General features: G+C 35.7%; 1 protein-coding gene across 12 annotated transcripts in view; it reads left to right on the forward strand.

The window, feature by feature from the left end:
• EFR3A (EFR3 homolog A) overlaps window positions 1–17,217 on the forward strand; it is an 80,939-nt gene extending 63,722 nt beyond the window's left edge. For 8 of the 12 annotated variants that reach the window (XM_040547228.1, XM_040547231.1, XM_040547230.1 and 5 more), the window contains 8 exons: window positions 254–385; window positions 902–969; window positions 2,122–2,249; window positions 7,783–7,871; window positions 11,476–11,524; window positions 12,684–12,787; window positions 13,411–13,460; window positions 14,243–17,217. In XM_040547228.1, coding sequence (XP_040403162.1) covers window positions 254–385; window positions 902–969; window positions 2,122–2,249; window positions 7,783–7,871; window positions 11,476–11,524; window positions 12,684–12,787; window positions 13,411–13,460; window positions 14,243–14,348 — 726 coding nt within the window. In that variant the 3' untranslated portion in view covers window positions 14,349–17,217. The remainder of the gene's footprint in view (window positions 1–253; window positions 386–901; window positions 970–2,121; window positions 2,250–7,782; window positions 7,872–11,475; window positions 11,525–12,683; window positions 12,788–13,410; window positions 13,461–14,242) is intronic. The other 4 variants (XM_040547234.1, XM_040547235.1, XM_040547227.1 and 1 more) reach the window with 1 other exon arrangement.
• The last annotated feature ends 3,165 nt before the right edge of the window (window positions 17,218–20,382 follow it).

A 20,382-nucleotide genomic window follows, 5' to 3' on the forward strand; every position in this document is an offset into this window, starting at 1 on the left:
ACAGAGATACAGGTCATTATTACACTGTATTCTTTCTCAGGAACAGAAGTTCGAGTTCAGTAGATTTATTTCTATTCATAGCGGTTAAATCCTTCAGGATCTGAGACTAGGATTGTGAGGTGAAAGGTGTTAAGTGCCAAGTAATACCAGATAGTCATCGTAAGTCAGCTAGTGTTACTACTACTAATGACTTCCATGCTTTTGGGACAGCCTGTTAACTTTGGAGTATGTAATGCTGTCCTTTATATTTCAGGACATTGCCATCATCAATGAGGATAATCTACCAATGTTTAATCGTTGTGGTGTCATGGCATTGGTTGCAGCATATCTAAACTTTCTGAGTCAGATGATTGCAGTCCCTGCCTTCTGTCAGCATGTCAGCAAGGTAACACGTAATTAAGTAACCAAAGTCATGTAGTGTAATAAACATCCTAGTGGGTAAGGAAATATATTCTTTCAAGTAATTGCTTGTGTTCTTGATCTCTCTATTTTTATTCACCAACATTGTTGTTTGCCTTATGTCATCTTACCATCTTCATCTTGCTTGCTGAATCTTAAACTTATGCACAGAATTCTTCTCTCACCATGTAGCATTTTTGTTTATGCTACCATATATAACGAGCTAAACTGCCATCTGGTATAAGACTATACAGCCTCACCGGCTTTGATAAAACAGTACTGATGTAAACAAGACCATGAGAACCTGATTTTTTGTCTAAAAGGGTGAGTGCCACAATCCTTTCCCTGGTTAAGAGAAGTTCTAAAGGCCTCATTTTTGATGAGGTAAATATTAGTGAGGGACCGATAATCTGCTACAGTAAACCTATTTAATCAGCTTAGTCATTGGATATGTTAGGTGTGGAACTACTCCATTCATACTATTTGTCTTGGCTTTTTTCAGGTCATTGAAACTAGAAGTCTGGAAGCACCTTATTTTCTGCCAGAAACAATTTTCAAAGACAAATGCAAGTAAGTAGATATAGAATATAAATTAATGAACAGTAAACCACCTCTTTACTATTAGAAATTGCACATCATTGAAATGTGTATGTGAAAAATATCGTGTTAAATAGTGTTCAGGATAAGCAGAAAAAAACAATCATTAGAAGGGTATATGAAAAAAGAACCTATTTTTTAGACTTCTTTTATTGTGGTCAGAAATATTTACACCAAGCACCATATGATGCAGGTATAAGTATTAACTTAGCAAAATGAATTTCCACAGAATTGCAGAATGTTTGAGGTTGGAAGGGACCTTTGCAGGTCACCTAGTCCAAACCCTGCTCAAGCAGGGCCACCTAGAGCAGACTGCCCAGGACTATATCTAGGTGGCTTTTGAGCACCTCTAAGGATGGAGATAATACAACCTTTCTGGGCAGCCTGCATCAAGTCACAGTCACAGTAAAGAAGTGTTCCCTTAGGTTCAGATGGAACCTCCTGTGTTCAGTTTGTGCCCAGTGCCAGGACAAGAGGCACCACTGAAAACAGCCTGGTTCTCTTTGCTCTTCAGGTTCTCTCTCTCCCTTCAGGTATTTATATGTATTAAGATCCTCCCTGCACCTTCTGTAGGCTGAAGAGTCCCAGCTGTCTCAGTCATTTCTCATAGGAGGGGTGCTCTAGTTCTTTAATAATCTTCTTTGGAGGCTCTCCAGTCTGTTTTGTACTTGGGAGTACAGCACTGGACACTCCAGATGTGACTTTACCTGTGCTCAATAGAGGGGAAAGATCCACCACCCTTGACCTGCTGTCAGAATTCCTCCTAATGCAGCCCAAGATACCATTAGCTTTTTTTAGGGCAAGGGCACATTGCTGGCAAATGGCAAATAATATTACTCTGCAGTTCTCTCTATTTAACAGAGACCATATTCTCTCAAAATGTAGCACAGTACAGGAACTTGTTTCATGTAACCAAGAATTGTTAACGTAATTTAAAATATTGCAGAGAGATTCATTTCACGCGTTACAGGGTATATATTCATTCGTAAATAACTGAGCACATTTTATTTCTGTCAAATCATCACTGTTGACCCTTTTTGGTTGCTTGCAGACAATGGAAAAATATTTTACTTAATGAACAAATCTCTATTGGTAGTTAATAACTTCAAATATATATTTTAACAGTCTTCCAATATCGTTAGAGAAGCATGAAAAAAATTTATTTTTCCTGACAAACAAGATTGCAGAATCATTAGGCGGCAGTGGATACAGTGTGGAAAGATTGTCAGTTCCTTATGTACCCCAGGTAACAGGTAAGTGGTGATAAGTGGCAAAACAGCTAAGTACCAGTTACTAGGAATGCTTTCTTAATGTGTTGTCTGTCAGCACATCAAATAAATGTAGTGTGACTGCTTGGCAGCAAAGTTTGATCATAGTATAATTTTGTTTTCCTGAGATTTTTTTTCTCATGAGCTGCTCTGTTAGTGCAAAGATATTTCAACTTTGTGTCCTTTTAACATTTTTTCATTAAATTCAGGAGGTGAAGCACAAAGTACTTGAGCCCACTTCAACTCTTAAATTGTTTTGCTTTCAAAACAATACCTATAATAATGCTGGTGATTATTTCTGTATTAACTTGAGATAGCAGGTGAGGAAGGACTATATGAGTCAGCATTCTTGATCCTTTTTATGCAGTCACTGAATGGAACAGAAGCCATCCTTTTGCCATCTGGCCTTCCGCTGACTTGAGCTCTTGACCTTAGTCAAGTTCTCAATGAGCAGATGTTATTTTAATCAAGAATGCAATGATTGTCTCCATTGCTAACTTAGTGTCAGGTAACACAATGAAAAGTGTGCCTGAGGAAGATTAGTGCTAGTTTGTGCTTCCTACCCAGGATGTGAGAATAGTGCATAAGCAACTACATAATATTTGACATTCTTGGTTTTCTGTTTTTAATAATTTTTTTCAAAATCCTGTTGAGGAACATATGGAAAAATTGCTTGAAGAATTTGCTTTACTAACCATGTGTGTTTTGTGGCTGTGTTTAACTATAATGGGGCTATTCCAGTCTGAAGCATTTTTTTTTTTTTTTGCAAAATAAAAGTACCTAGCAAGAAAATGATTCCTATATTCTGTAGATTAAACATAGAAAGAAACATAGTATATATGGACGGTGAATATTAGATCATGCTTGCAGAATGGTTCAGCTACATTCAAAGACGATGACATGTTTGAATCTTTTGGGATAGATGGGGAGGGAATGAGAACAACCGATGTGGTTTTGCCCCAAGTATTAGCAAGCAAACTAGTGATACATTTAGAGACACAGCGGAAATGTCTGTTTTCTCTCCTTGCTGGGTATCTCCTAAAAAAGGGAAAGGTCACTGTACTATTTAGATTATTTCTTCTGGAATCCAAAAAAAACAGTTAACATCGTATTTTAGTATTGGCAGAAGAGGTAGTTACCAACTAATGAAATGTTACGTTTTCCGGTTTTTTTGCTGTTTTTTGAGTGAGTGAGAATGGAATGAGAAAGATAGCCTGGTTGAAAAATTAAGTTGGAAATTACTTCAAGCCTCTTCTAGATAATAAGATGCATTTGTAGCTAATTGACCTTGCAAGGATTTACTTGGATACATTCTTAAAATGCATTTCTACGCAGGAATTTACGTACGTTCTGACATCAAGAAGGGTAAAGTGAGTTCAGGTGGAAAGTAATACCTGCTTAACTGCTGCTTGGGTGATGAGAAATGCTTGTATTTAATGATAAATGTTAGTGTGTGTGAATCAGATGGATTTGTTTTGTTTGCTTGTCACAATGTTTTGCAGAGAACTGTAACCAATACTGATTTCATGTCTATTATTATACCTGATTAGAATCATTAAGCTTTGATCCTGTGGAATATTGCACTTCCAAGGTTTTCATTGAACTAAATCAAGGCCAAAGTGAATATTTTGGAGTTCTGAAACTTTTCAATTTGATTTAAATGAAATGTTTCATTTCTACCATTATATTATAATGCTACAATACATTATTTCAAAGTATGTCAATGATTTTAGTAAAAGATAAGTCAATTTTTGATATATTCCCATGAAAGTTATGGTTGAACTAAAAAAGCTAGTAAAAATCTTAAATATTTCTAGTATATTTAAATATTAATATTTAACAATGACATATGTAGAGAATCATCATCCTCCCCCTGTTTGCCTGCTAATTTGTGGTGCTTCCTATCAGTTTGAAAGACACACTTTTTGTTCTTGTTCTCTTCTTTATTGGAGGGTGTGGGGAGGTGTTGTAGGGGTACAGTGGGGAAGCTGATATTTAAGTGTGCACATATATATATGTAAATGTTTTAATTTAGCTCTATTTCCATTAGGTAAAAAAAAACATAAATGCAGACACAAGTCAAAAGGTAAAAATGAGTTGTAGGACATCCCGCTCTCCTGCTAGCTGTGGTGTGCGTGGATAGGATGTTCCCAGTCCAAAAAAGAAGTGCTTTTAGAAGGCTTTTAGACAAATAGGCCAGAAATTGTCTTGTACTTAGTGTGTCATTCTGCTTTTTTTTGTTTATCTCCTTTCTCATATACCTGTAGCAGTGTTTGCAGCTGCAAGGTCTGCTTTTGTGCTTATTCTCAATTTAGAACTCAAAATTATGGTAGCTTCCTATTTTCATTCCCTGAAGGTGGTAGGGCGGTAGGTGTCATTTTTTGTGATGGTACTAATTACCTCTTTGAGTGAAATTACAAGATCTTGCTTGAAAGTTGGAAGAAACTGTCAACAGCTCACAGAATGATGATTCATCTTACTCTAAGTCTGTGGTAAACTACAAAACTGAGGGTTTTATTAATGAAATATGAAGACGAGTAAATACAGCACACCACTTTTGCTTTCATTCAATTCTGTTTATTTCAACTTCTAATTCATTCCTTTAACTCAATTTAATTTCTGCTTGAGCTATGTTAAGTTAAATAAAGATTTACCACACATTTTCATGCTTTAATCTTCTCTTTAGCTTTTCCCAGTAGCATGGTGAATTCAGCATAGGGTAGATTCTGTTCTGTAAACCAAGAATAAATTCTGTCTGTAGGTGCACAGTTTGTTTTTATTCCTTGCACACACACACTATTACCAGTGCAGGCAGGGTGCAAAATTGATTTTTTTCTGTCCCTGAGGAAAAGAAAGTTCCTGAACAAGTACTTCTGGGCATCTGCATGGATGCAGCTGGCAGCACAGTTCAAGATCTGGCACTAAACTTTCAATGCCACACTCTTCAAAACAAGAAATCACGAAGAAATGTCTGGCTGCATAATATTGTGTTATGAGGAAAGGTTTTTTTTATCTGCTACCATCCAAGTAATATTGATTGAACTACATAAGTTCTAGATTCTTTTTACTTAGGTTTAGCGATTGAATAGAAGTATGTTCTAAGCGCTTACTGTAAATTGAATTGTGAAGATACAGCACCTAGCGCATTGATTTGGAAATCTTTATTTCACTTTGAGTTACCTTGGTAAGTATGTATGTTAAACTTCTAGTCACTTGTGAAAGAGATGAAAAATACAGAAGACAAGGTTACTTTATTTCCTCTTAGCAAAAATGTTTGCTGTACTCCACGCTGCATACCTACCATCCCGTGCTTCAGGTAGTGTTTCCTCCACACTGAGCTCAAGGAAGGTGTTTTGGGTAAGATGTGGAGGCCCCAGTCTGATGTTAGAAACAGGATGAATCAACATCGTGTGTAGCTCAGAATCTTCAGGAGATAACTTTCGTATCATAAAAAATGAGAAAGCAAAAAGGCCAGAGAGAAAGTAGTCAAGATGGTGAAACAATTAGTAAAATAGTGATTTTTGGAAATCTAGGTCCATAGAGGAATAAACTTTGCTTCTGTTGAGTAATAACAAGTAAAAAAATGAAACCTGGAAAGTTCTACTCGTATGCAGTTTTTCCAGAAATTTTGCATTGGAGGACAAAAGTTAACACAGCCCATGGAAGTGCATTTTCAGGGAGAGGGTTGGGGCTAGGGAGGTGGAACGGGACTCAACACTTGACTGGAAAGGCTAGTTTCATTCTTAGCACAATGCTGTCATTTTAGAGAACAGTCTGTGAACAAATGTTCTGTCTTAACTTGGTGAAAAGGATGAGGGTCCCTTGGGACAACCCTGGCAAAAAGGGGCTCGTGACTCTGACTGCGGTATTGGGGGGCTCCCCCGCTGCCTTTGTGCCTCTGGGATCTTTTGTGTGTGGAAATTAGCTTTGTATCATATAAACAGAAAGCGTTGGAGATGTCACAACTTTTTACCCACTTAATCAGTTGGTATTAGAGAAGAATGGCTCTTATTAGGCAAGAATAGTAAGATGTCCATTATAAAAATGACAAATAGTCCGAAATAGTCCGAAAAATGTGCCTTGTGCTGTTTTTTGTGTCAATTATAGAGAGAGCAGCAAGATGGCAGCAAAGACGTACATTTGTCTTGTGTTTACCCTTGGCTGGTTACGGTGCTCTCCTCTCTGCGTGTGTTGGGTTGTGTACCAGTGAGCCAGCAGGGAATAAAAATAAGTAAATCCTTCAAAATGCCACTTCAAATGCTCGGAGAACTTGGCAGAGATTGCTAAGCTTCACGTGTTTTCCACTACGCTTGTTCTTCCACTGCCTCTTGATCTGAAAATGGTATTTCATTTATATGACTGTTCTGAAAGTTATTTCTTGACTTATAAAAGCCAAGTACGTTCAGCCATGAATGAACACTTTTCATGATATTTGCACTGCAAAAGCCCTTTGCTAGAAGTGGTTTAAGCAAAGAATGTGAAGGAACGAACATAAATTACCATTCCATGGGGGAATTTTACTGCCTTTCTCCTTATTTTACCATCAAGTGCCTGTAGGTGCTTCTAACCCAGTACCGTAGAAGTCATCTGTCTGAAATAGTAATCGCCACTTCCCAATGTCTTTATCTCAGCTAAAATCTAAAACGTGACAGCAATTCATGGTTTTGTAAATGAGATGCATGAAAGTTAAGCTATTCTTGTCTCCATTTGTTAGAGGTTCCTCGTGACGTGTCTTTAAATGTATTTTTGGTGTTTCTTATCTTATGTTCCTATATTAAACGTCAAAATGAGAAACGATTATTGGTGTTTTGCTTCAGGAATGCAATCACAAAAAGAAAATCCATCTAGTGATGGATCATTCGATCATAATCTGCTTCTGCATTAATAAAATTATGTTCCTTTTAGTATCAGCATAGTTGGACTTGCTAATGTTTGTCGAAAATAAGAAGCAAAGATTTTTTTTTTCACCAAGTAGATTTTAGACTTGCTGAGTGTGTTATTTGTAGCAACAAGAGTAAGGAAGGGTTGTAGTTCATTTCCATTCAGAAATCTTTATTTTCTCTTGTCTGTGAGTCATCTTCCAAGAAGCCCTTTTCTGTTTCAAAATACCTTCAGATTGAGACCTTAACATTTCAATTTCACAGCCAAGAAAAAAAATGTTTAGGCTTCTGTAAATTACTCTGCAGCAGTATATCATCACGTGCTATGCTACTTATTTATTTGAATAAGATCTCACCTCTTTTTTTTTTTTTTAAGTTGTCTTTCAAGGGAAAGTTGGCAGGTTTGGGGATGGGTGGGGGAAGGTACAATAAAGAGGTTATTTTTCTTTCCTGTTTAATTATTTAGTCAGAAAGTTAATGCATTATTTTTCACAACAATCCAAGTGATAAAACAGGTGATCTAGGGTTAAATAGACATATAGGAACAAAACTATCTGATGTGTAGAAGTGTGTGTAACAGCTGAAAAATGAATCGTAAAGTGAGCTATGTTGTTGGTTTTGTTTTATTGTTTTCATAGATGAAGACAGACTTTCCAGGAGAAAGAGCATTGTGGACACGGTATCTATTCAGGTGGATATTCTACCTGGCAACAACACGGAGGACAAGGTATGAAAATCACAGGATATTTTAAGGCAGCATTTTCAGCATTGGTGGGGAGGTAGGGATGAGAGGAACAACCTGCAAATGAAGTTTTCCCAGAAATTCTAGTATTTAATCATTCTAGCAATCTTAAGTGTTTTCTTGATATGTTTTTTTTCTAATTCCTGTACCTGTAGAAGTGTGTTGTCAAACACACTGATACTGATCTTGCTGTATGAAAATGTGAACAATTTTTTCATTATAATTTTTACAAATAGTGCTGCAGACTATGGGGTAGCAATACATAAATATGCCAAACTACTAATATTTTATTAGTGAATATTCTAAGTAAAATATTTTCTTTGCATTTTGAGGGATTAAATAAAATTCCTGAATGTGCATCCGTACATCATTTGAAGTATCCCTGAGGGTGGGCATCTTCAACGTGGGGCTGACAGATTTAAGAATGTCTTTGAGACGGGCAGGTGAAGACTAGGCAGGCTACTTACACCACAGTGTTACAGAATCACACACACAATACTGTAAAGTCACAGGGAGGAAAGGAGTAGAAACAAAAGGTTCATGTATAGGGTACAAGAGCTGATGCTAATTACCTCCCATGAAAACTATGTTATAATTAAAATCATCCCACATCTTTTGACACCTCATTTGAAGTATTTATTAAAATAAATTTCCATTTCTTTCCAGTGAATCTTTCTCAAAGCTCTGCTGTTTGTTGTTTTTTTTTTTAATGAATCAGATTTCTTCTGGCTACAAAGAACATTTGCTGTTGTAATTGAGGTGTTTGAGTCTGCAGATGCATCCTACCATTGGTATCATAAAGAGAAAAAAGTCAGATAGGGACTTGAAACAGCATCTGTGGACAGAGTCAAGCTGAATATTAGTTTTAAAAAAATGCAGTATTATGTTATTGCCATTGCAAAGGAGCAAGCCTTGTTTTAGAATTAACTGACAGAAGTGATTGTGTTTTACATCTTTATTATTCCTTTGTGCTGCTGATACCTCAGGTGATATTCTGTGTTCACTTCTGCATTAACAAGGATACAGATAAACTAGATAAAAGTTCAGGAGAAACAAACAAAATTCAAAATAAGCAAGATCATCACAATTCTTTGCTTTCTGAAGAAAGTCAATATTCCTAGTAGGGATGATGCTCTTTTAAATTTCATGTGTTATATGATTGAAGAATTCTCTCTTGAATATAAAAATGAATGAGAGAGTCTCATTTCAGGTTTCAAGTGATTAAGTTATTTTAAACATTGATCTATAGCCATTTATGGAACAGGATATAGCAGTTTTAGATGAATTAAAATCTTTGCATTCTCAGTTGAAAGCAGTACAGTGTCTTTTGGATGATAAGTTACTGTTTGTGTCTTCTAAAAACAAGAATCTTATTCATCAGAAAGACGTGAAATGAAAAATTCTTCCTTTAATCGCTTAACAGTGTCTTTCCATTTTTTTTTATTGTGCTGAGGGGAAAATGGTATTTTCTGATTTGCTGATTACACCTTGATATCTAATTCACAAGCATTTGCAAAACTTTCCTTCTGCAATGGTGCTCTGTAATTTTTTGCTAATTATTGTTCCATTATAGTTGCTATTTTTGGCCACCTACAACATAAGATGGTATGCTGGTTATAGCTTAAGAGCAGGGAAAAAGTCCATGAGGGTGTTAAATCTGAGTCTCTTGCTGTGTAAATTAGTAACTGTAATATCCTTAACTTACCCCACACATAAACAATAAAGAAAAGTAGAATAAAGCTTTATGATTCAGAGGATATAGTACCTTTTTTTTTTCATTTAAACTTTAGTATTGATGATATAGGGTATTGTTTCTGCACTGTCTGAGGACTGTGTGAAGACTGTTTATCCTTAAAATACCTATTATAATATACAACGCAAACATAATTGTCAGCACAGTTGAAGTTTCTCATTGTGACAAGGCTGTTAGCGAATCCCGTTTAGGAAGATGGACTCTTCTGTAGGTATCTCCTTTTCTAAGTGGAAAGCATTTGTGAAAGCAGCTAGTCCTATAGCCAGATATAATGCTAGCTGATATCAGAAAACATTACAGCTGTTAAGAAATCGGAAAGGCTGCAATAAACAATATTTACCAAATATAAATCATATAAAAGGTGATTATTTCAAAACCTGAGTACTCTGTCTCTAGCACTATCAATGAATATTTGACTAAAAGTAGATTTTATTAATGTTTATTAACTTTTGCTGTTTAATAATTTTTTGCTGTTTTTTTTTGCTGTTTATTAACGTATTCAGAGGTAGAGAATACAATGCTACTGCAATAAAATTTGTTAGAAAAGTATCATTTACAGCTGCACTTCCTCTAATAATGCTTGATATAAAAGCAAAGCTACTATTTGTTAAGGCTTTTTCATTTACAGTAGATCAAGTCAATGAATTAACAAACGGAAAGAATTCAAAGAGTCTTCTGAACCAGGTGATACAACATCTTGGTATCTTACAGATCATTCATCTTAAGTTATATTAGAACATCCTAAATCCAATTAGAGTTTATAAGGAAAAATATGGGTGCTGAATATTTACACATAGTTAGTTTTGAAGAGTTAAAATAATTTAGGCTAAGCTGAGAAAACTGTTATATTCAGCTGTACCCTGTTCTCCTGTCCAAGCATTCTTCCCTAATATTGTCACGGTGGTTTCACTGTAACAAAAGACTTCTTGATACAGAAACACCATGTAAAGAAATGAAGCACAAAGATCCATGAGATGGAGCTCTGCAGAGAAATGTTCATGCATCTTTGGTAATTTTGCAGCCACAAGCAATCCCTAATGAAGTACATCTACAGAAGCAAATGGGTATTCATATTGGTAAATTAACAGATTTTCTCAGTGCATCAGACGTAGTTTGTTATGAAGAGCCCTTTAGCTCCAATGCTTACAACATAAACACCAAATTTCTTGGAGTCCATACTGGTACAAAGTTAGTCTAATGCAATAAAAATTTTCTACTCTACTCTCAACCACCAACTCATATTTTAGTATCACATTGCTGATAGTTCAACTAGTCTCAGGAAGGAATTGTTATTATTCTCAACAGATGTCTTAAGAATCAATACTGAGGTTTACACTACAAGAAACATAACAGTGTATTCCTGACGCAAAGGAGAGTTCCACCAAAATTCCTTTTCCAAAGTATTAGTTGTTATAGAGCATCTTGACCAGAAAGTTGGAAAGTTTTCTTTGATCTCACTTTATAAAAAATTTCCTCAATAAATAATCATGATTTTTAGGACAGAAAACTTCAGTCTGAATGATTATTTTGATCTGTTGTTGGTATCTAGAAACAGGTTTGTAATAAATAAATATGCTGATTGGCTTTAAGTGGATCTGGCAATATCAGTTTTCAATATACAAAGATAGTTGCTTGCAAAGAACTGCCAACCATTCCAATGGCTAAGAATTAAGAATTAATGGACTGTTTTTTATAGAAACTACTGATAAAACTACTAGAAACTTGTAAGGTAAAGCATGTTTTTTAGCTATTTTGCCCTTCTGTATTTATTGCATTCCACAGTTTTTCGAAGTTTGTGCTAGTGAGGTTTAAGGTATTTTGTATCTTTGTCTTTAGCTTGATAATACTGAAGAAATCACCTTTGAAGCTTTGAAGAAAGCGATTGGTAAGACTTATTACAATTGTGTTTAACAGCATACTTCTAGATTACTGTGGAATTACTAGAGAGAACATGTTGCCAGAATAACATAATTAAAATACTACATTTGTTTCTCATCAGCTAGTAAACTGATTTAAAATTTCAGCCATTTATTTCTGAATATCTGAAATGAGATTTTGATAATTTTTGTGAGTTCATTCTCTGAAGCTAATGTGACTGAATGAAACCATCTGGAAGTGCCTATCATCTATTAAATTTGCCCTTACAGACCAAGCTATAAATAATGTGAGATTTTCAAATTCTGTTGAGTGATTATTTATAAATGAACTTAAATATTTTTTTACTTATTAAGAACAGATTTTTAGGTCTTCAGCGCATTCAGGAAACAGATTGTAAGACTTGAAAAACACTCAGTTTCTGAGTTAGTGTACTGATACAAATGTATTTGCTGTGTTTAGAGGAAGATTCTTCTGAACAGTGATCCAGCTAGTAGAACTCGGAATTAAAATTTCCTTATTTCATACTGCTATAAGTAATTACTAATTAATGTTGTCCAGTCCACCAAAATTCTGTCAAAAACAGGGATTGGACACAGACATTTTAAACAGTAATTCAGTCTGACTGTTTTCCAGAGCTAATTGCTGAAGTACTTTAATTTGTTAGATGCTGGGAAGTTCCAGCTGTTGTTCACTCAGCCTATGGAGGTATAACTCACTTTTCCCAAATTCTGATTAGAAAAAAAAAAGTAATAATAATCCTGCTGTCATGTCTGTGTGATGCTGGGAGGGAGGATACTCCCTTCTTTTCTCTTGAAGCTGAACCTGGATGCAGTGAGTGAGAATTGCAGTCTGGAGTCCAGATGATGCATCTGACTGAGATGTAGGGCTGACTGTCCTAGTGATTAAAGCACATTGTGAGTAAGGGGCAGAACTGGCATCCTCAAACCAGCTCCATGAAATTGTATCAGCATTTTGCTTTAGAAGCAGTGACAGCTGACAGCTTGTTTGGGTATGGTTGCATCACTTCAAATACAGTGCTTGTTTGCTTCTGCAGTGCACTTTGTTTTAAAAACACAATGTAAATGAAGACAAAACACTGAGAGTTTTAAATCACGTGTACTTGATAGGCAAAATTACATTTATATTTTTTTCCTTTTTTTTTTAAGATAACAATGGACTTGAAGAACAAGAAAAAGAAAAAAGGCGTCTTGTGATTGAAAAGTTCCAAAAAGCACCATTTGAAGAAATTGCAGCACAATGTGAAACCAAAGTGAGTTTCTACAATATGTTATACAGTAGTGAAGATACTAGCATAAGCATTTATAGAGACGTGCTGGCTAAAGATGATTTATGATATTGTATCATTGTTGCTGTTGTTGCTAAAGAATAGCATTCAGTTCTTTGTCTTCAGCTATCGTCTCTGCAGTAATAATTATCTATGTTGGGAAATTCCAGTTATTCCAGTTATAAAAGTATACTTTTTGCTGTTCCTACACCATTTGGAAAGGATTGGAAATATTATACACTCTTCATCTCAATGTTATCCTTACTGTCTTTGAAACCTAGATTCACAGTCTATTTCATCCTGGGATAAACGGAGCAGTATTTATACATTTAATTATTCAAAGTATATAATGACGTAACTCCTATCTTCAACAATAAAATCTGCTATATAATACCTTGCGTTCCAAGGCAGGCTCACTCAATTTCACGTGCCTCTTCAGGGCTCAGAATCCTTGGATCAGTGGGAAATTAAATCTAAATTGGAAATGCTGCCTAGATTTGCCATGTAGCAATGTGAAACACACTGAGTATGGCCTGTCACATTAATTTTAGCTTTGTTCAAGATGCAGTAGTTAATTATTAATTTTTTTTTTTTTTTTTTTACTCCAGGCAAACTTGCTTCATGATAGACTTGCACAGATACTGGAACTCACTGTTCGGTAAGGCTTTATGCAAGAAGAATATGGTGAATGAAAAATGAGTTATAAAACAATTGTGATTACGTTCAGGTGGTCATGTCACAGTGTTCTTAAACACATGTAATAGGCAGAAGATAATTGACTTATCTGACAACAGTAGTCTTAAAGAGTCACTTCGACTTTCTTGTTGTTATTTTGAATCTTTTAGGTAGTGGAAATTATCCAGAAACCATGCAATAGCATAAATCCTACATGTATAAATGCCTCTTCAAAGTATATTTGATCAATTCAAATTTTTCAAGAGTTTATCAAAGAGAACATAACTGCCCCCTGATTGTAGCAATATGAAGAGCTTTTATGATATTATTATTGCATTTTAACAAATTTGAAATATTTTTATACTTGCATTCTTACATTATTTTTATTTATATCAGTGGTATTAAGGGACGTTATTGTCTTCCCAGAGTTACATTTGTTTGAGAAAGTAATTAGAAATTGAACAACCAAAGTGTTACACGGCATTATTGTAGAGAGTTTGTGCACATCTTCGGTGCAGTGTAAATAATATTTGTAAGTAATAAAATTCAGTTTTGTAATTCTGTAACATCATTGATATCTTTATTTAGAAAAGAATACCATTAAAAACTGAGGCATGATAATGTCATTAGAATTTCAGGAACAGGATAAAATACTGAGGGGAAAAAAACAGATCATTTTTGTTTCTTAAATATTAGTGTATAAAGTTATTAGAAAAAAAAAAACTATCTGTATAATTGTATATGTTGATTGTTCTTCTCGTGCAGTCCTCCACCTAGCCCCTCGGGAACAATGACCGTTACTGCTGGACATGCTCATTACCAATCTGTTCCAGTCTATGAGATGAAGTTTCCAGATCTTTGTGTGTATTAAGTGTCTTCTGAAGTCTGCTGGAAATTATTTAGAGTAGAGTACAATAGAAAGAGCAAGATGAGTTTTCAAATTTTATTGTTTTTCATTTAAGCTAAATTTAAAATAATAACGAATATGAGCCAAAACCAGATTACTTTAGCCAAACTCTTGAATCTCTGCTGTTATTTTTTTCTGTAATATATTTTAAGTGAGGTTTTCATTTAACCTTTCTTCATTTTCGTGTTTCAGTACATGTACAAGTCAGATATATAACATGTTTTGCCATGTATATGAATATTTCAGTTATTCTAGGAATCTGTATTTCTGTAAATTCCTTTAATTCGAGTCAATGTAATTGAAGAACCTTATAAAGTTTTTTTCCTTTTTATTTTTTTTCCTCTCCTCCTCAGTCATGTATCTAAATGCTTTTGGCTTGTTTCATCTTAATATATGTAACAGTGGAGCGCTGGCCTAGCTCCCTTTTGTTCCTGCTGTTACAGTTAGTTAACTTGTTTATTTTGGAATATATGGATAAAAAAAATACCTTACATGTGTTCAAGTACAGTAAATGAAAGAATGGACACTTGTTAGGTAGTTCTAATGCATAACATAATATGCCTTTTAGATATATACTCTAAATACACTCCAGTATATGTCCTGTGTTTCTTGCTGAGAGCTACTGCTTTACGTAAGAGAGGAGAAATTTCCTCTTGAAACACTGAATTGTGCAATATTTTTCACGTCTTAAAGTGTATAGTTTACAGACTGTACTTTTGAAAATGCAGTAGTATTTTACTCTGTTTTAGTATAAATACATGAGAAATATATTTAGTATAGCAAAAAATAAACTGAGGGCATTTTAAATCATAAATACAAAAACTACAATTATATTCTATGGGATATTTCTCTGTCATTTATTACAGCTTTTTTAATGATGTTGTAGAAATTGAAAGAAAAATGGATGAAACTGTTTAAAGACCAGGAATTTGTTACATGTGTTTTCAAGCAAAAGCATTTTTTTAGAGATGCATCTGTTTGTCTGGTTTTGTTTCGTTTCTCAGATCTTTCTAGATATAAGGAAAATGTGCTGACTTTCATAGGTTTATGTATCTGAGTATACTATTCAAATGTAAATAAAATAAAACTGATACAGTAAATCAGTGAGCTTTTGATGATAATTGTCAAGGCTGTCTTTGACTCACTAAATTCTGCAGGTAAAAAGAAAAAGGCAGTAATAGCTGATGCTGTGAATCACAAGCTTGAAGTCCCTTAGTCTATCTGAATCTGAAGCAACACAAACGTGAATGAACAGTCTCAAATGTCAGACATTTGAAGTAGCCAGCATTTATATAAACAAAGATCAGGCCACAAACAAAGTGATCTAACTTTGGTTAGCCCTGCTTTGAGCAGGGGCTTGATTAGATGACCTTCAGAAGTCCCGATCTAAATTAATTTTGATTGCATAAGTCTACGAGCTGAATGGTTATTTTTTTGTCAAGTAGGCCAGCTAATTTGCTGACTGTTTGGGGCATTTGCAAACCTACTGTAAAACAAATATGTAGGTTTTTGAACTGTAGTACAGTAAGCATTCCACTAGACTACTCTTAAAAGTCTAATGTGACAACAGCGAAATTTCAGCTACTTAAACCTATGAGATAACATGCTGATACTTTCAGAAAGCATTCGCAAAACTCAAAAGGTAATTGAGACCTTCTTTTCAGTTTAACAGTGAAATCACAGCTGTTAGTGGATGACGAAACAGCCCCTTATCTACAGCATTCCGTTGTGATTTTTACTGCTGCAGCGTATCAGCCTGATCAGACCACAGTCTACACATAATTAGGACTCGTTGTCACCCTAGCTTTTAGTTTTCACTTTTTTTTTACAGTAAAATGTAATAGCTTTTTGGCCTATATGAAGAGTGTAATTTTTTAAAGAGTAAATCTAACCTAGAGTTACAATGTAAAACACTTATCCACTGTCATTTTTAAGAATAACACTGTGCACTTTTGTACAAAAAAAAATTCTAAAAAATCAGAAATAAAGAATGTACTTCTGTTTGCACTCCTGCAGTATGCAGACTGTGCTGTAAATACAGGATTGTTTCAGTAATTGAATTCTGTTGCATGAATGCTGCATGTGAAAATAACTGAATCCAGCATTTCATTTTCTGTTCTGTTCTATGAAGTATCATTTATGAAAATCATAGGTTTCCATGTTTTCAATGTTCAATCTAGCTTTGTTTGGGAAATGCAGGTGTTGTGCAGGTATTGTGCAGGGACTGAAGAGCTTGTAACACTGTGTTCACATGATATTTAATTTCTTCCTTTCTGGAAATTCAGGGAGTCTGTAAGTTGATAACTGGTTCACTCTGGCCATTTTAGACAGCTGGAAGATGGGAGTCAATGTAAAATGTATTGTTTTGAAAGCTGTTTTAATATGATGATGATGAATGAAACCAAATGAGTTGAGTGCTGTTTTACAATAATGTTGCTTTGTTTCACTTACCTCTTTATGTTCTTGACACAAGTTGCAGAACTTAGAAGCTCCATATGCATACTGGCCCTGTATTATCTGCAACACATTGCATAGTGTCACAGTGTTTTTATACATTGGTATCCAGTTCAAATGTATGCCAGCTTTTGCTGTGAGTTCTTTCCCATGGTGTCATTTTGAAAAATTATGGCTTTTGGTAGTGGGTCACTTTTAAAGTAAATGAATTCCTTGTTAATTTCAAAAAATAGAAAGAGCCTGTTGTCCAAAATCAGAGTAGGGCTAATTTGTCTGTTGTTCTGATGGTCATATATTCTGTACTGTATGTAATGAACCAGTTCAATAAATGTAAGAACACACTGTGCAATCTATATTTAAGCAATAAAATAAACCAAAATTTAAAATAGTCTTCTCTAAGGTGTCATTTGATTTTTAGTGTTTTCAGTTAAAGCTTACAACTTTTTTTGGCATTTAAACTAGATCTCATTTTACACAACTTTTTTTGCAAACATAAAGCATTGCAGCATTATTAAACTACTACTTACTTTTGAACTATTACTACTGCAAAGACTACCAAAATTTGAGAAAGCAATAATTCAAAAATCATTTCCTCATGACAAATAAGCTTCAAGAACATAAGTCATGCTTTTCAGGGCTGACTCTGGGTAAGGTATCATGATGTCCGTTTCAAGGAATGATGCAAGAGTTTTTGAAGATCTGTATTCTCCCAACAGGTACCATTTTTCAAACAGTGATGCAATCTAATAGGTTTGAGTTTCTGTTTGTTACCCTCTTTTATTTGTAGCCTTCACTTATTTACAAGGTTTTAAAGTACACCGTGACACAGGAAGGAAAAAGATTTTACTTTCTTGTTGTTGTTTTACTTTGAGGAAGTTGGGACCTTCTCTTACTCACATAAGACATATCCTAGATATAGACAGGTTTATATTTTTTAACTTGTTCCTCTGTTCTTCATTTCTGCAGTCATTTGGAGTATATTTACAAAATGTTAATAGGGTAGGCATGTTCTTTCTGTTTGTCATTATGGCTTATCGTGGATCTCAGAACCTTCTATTAAGATGCATGGTCATCAACCTTTTTTCTTGCTCAGGTCGGTTAGAGCAGGATTTTTGGTTGATACCTCAAAACAATCCAGGGAGAAAATACTAACTACATGTGGGAGGTTCTTGATTCTTTTGTTTTTTTTTGTTGTTTTTTTGTTGTTTGATGTAGAGGTAAATGAGAGATTTTCACAGAGTCACAGAATTGTCTAGGTTGGAAGAGTCCTGCAAGATCACCCAGTCCAACCTCACACCTAATACTAACATGTCCTCCACTAAACCATATCACTAAGCTCAACATCTAAATGTCTCTTAAAGACCTCCAGGGATGGTGACTCAACCACTGCCCTGGGCAGTCTATTCCAGTGCCTGACAACCCTTTCCAACCTAATATTCAACCTAAACCTCCCCTGGCACGACTTTAGCCCATTCCCCCTTGTCCTGTCACCAGGCATGTGGGAGAATAGACCAACCCCCACCTTGCTACAGCCTCCTTTAAGGTACCTGTGGAGAGCGATAAGGTTGCCCCTGAGCCTCCTCTTCTCCAGGCTGAACAATCCCAGCTCCCTCAGCCGCTCCTCGTAAGACTTGTTCTCCAGAGCCCTCACCAGCTTCGTTGCCCTTCTCTGGACTCTCTCGAGCACCTCCATGTCCTTCTTGTAGCGAGGGGCCCAAAACTGAAGAACACAGTACTCGAGGTGCGGCCTCACCAGAGCCGAGTACAGGGGGACAATCACCTCCCTAGACCTGCTGGCCACACTGCTTCTTATACAAGCCAGGATGCTGTTGGCCTTCTTGGCCACCTGAGTGCACTGCTGGCTCATATTCAGCTGCCTATCAACCAGTACTCCCAGGTCCTTCTCTGCCAGGCAGCTTTCCAACCACTCATCTCCCAGCCTGTAGCGCTGCTTGGGGTTGTTGCACCCTAGGTGTAGGACCCGGCACTTGGCCTTGTTGAACTTCATACAGTTGGCCTCAGCCCATCGGTCCAGCCTATCCAGATCCTCCTGCAGGGCCTTCCTATCCTCGAGCAGATCGACACACGCACCTAACTTGGTGTTGCCTGCAAACTTACTGAGGGTGCACTCAATCCCCTCATCCAGATCATCGATAAAGATATTGAAGAGGACTGGCCCCAGTACTGAGCCCTGGGGGACTCCACTAGTGACCGGCCTCCAACCAGATTTGGCTCCATTCACCACAACTCTTTGGGCCTGGCTATCCAGCCAGTTTTTAACCCAATGAAGCGTACGCCAGTCCAAGCCACGAGCAGCCAGTTTCGTGAGGAGAATGTTGTGGGAAACGGTGTCAAAAGCCTTACTGAAGTCAAGGTAGACCACATCCATAGCCTTTCCCTCATCCACTAAGCGTGTCACTTTGTCATAGAAGGAGATCAGGTTTGTCAAGCAGGATTTTGTCACTACCAAATCAGACCAGTTGAGGGGAAGAAAATCTCAGCCCCATTTAACCACTCTGCGGTTGTAACACAAAACCAAGAGTTGTAATTGACTACTTTCTGGGGCCTGGGGGAGTTTGTCTGGAATCTAACCAAGAAGAGATTTTTGCCTTTGTATGAAAGACATAACTCGTTCATTGCTACCAATTTTAATAACTCTGTGTTGAAGATGTCCAGTACACCTTAATAGTACTGTCTTTCAAAGTTTCCAAAGAAATTTCAAAGTCTTCCTAAATGATGTCAAGTTGTTCATAAAATTATTTTCCCAAGTCTCTGTTTCTATAGTAGGTTGCAGACAAACACTATGTGCTTAAAAATAAGTAAACTGGTAGCTAATGAAGTAGAAAAGCTTTTTAAATGAGCAATTAGTTGTTTGCGTTGTGGATGCAATTTAGTTTTGGCCAAGTATGTCGCAAATCTTTTAAAACTGTAGTGTAAAGTTACAGAGAGAATGAGGGAAGAAAAAAAGCTATGATTTCTCCCTCATTTTGTTCGATTTATTTATTTTTATTTTTAGAGCTGATCTCTGAGGATGAATATAGCTAATCATAGCTCAACTTACTCTTTATCAACACAATTTTTATGGTAGTAATTACGGAACAATTTCAAAGTTAAATTTTTCCTGAAATGAGATACTGGAAAAAAATTCCCACAGCAGTTAATTACAACATCACCTAAATAACAGCATATTTATAATGTAATCTTTGTTACTTGATTGATTCAGATGATCCATCTCTCTCTCTGAAATTAAAAAAAATGACATATTTCAGTGAATAAATGCTTGTGTTGATTGTATAACCATGAATGTAATCCTAGCTTCTAATAATTAGCCAAAAGGGATTTTTTTTTTTCCTCTTAAGTGTGTATTTTAAATGCAGGCTTCAGAGGAGCAGCACTTTTTTCATCAATCAGAGAAATGAGCTTGTGGTTTTATTAAGTAGCAATGCACTTTAATTCACTTGTTTAAAGGCCAATTTTCCCTGTTTCAGGTAATTAGCCATCTGATCTTTTAATTATTGTTTTTATTTCTAAATGCTCTGAAATA

Source organism: Cygnus olor, chromosome 2 (genome assembly GCF_009769625.2).
Source record: "Cygnus olor isolate bCygOlo1 chromosome 2, bCygOlo1.pri.v2, whole genome shotgun sequence".
Lineage (NCBI taxonomy): Eukaryota > Metazoa > Chordata > Aves > Anseriformes > Anatidae > Cygnus > Cygnus olor.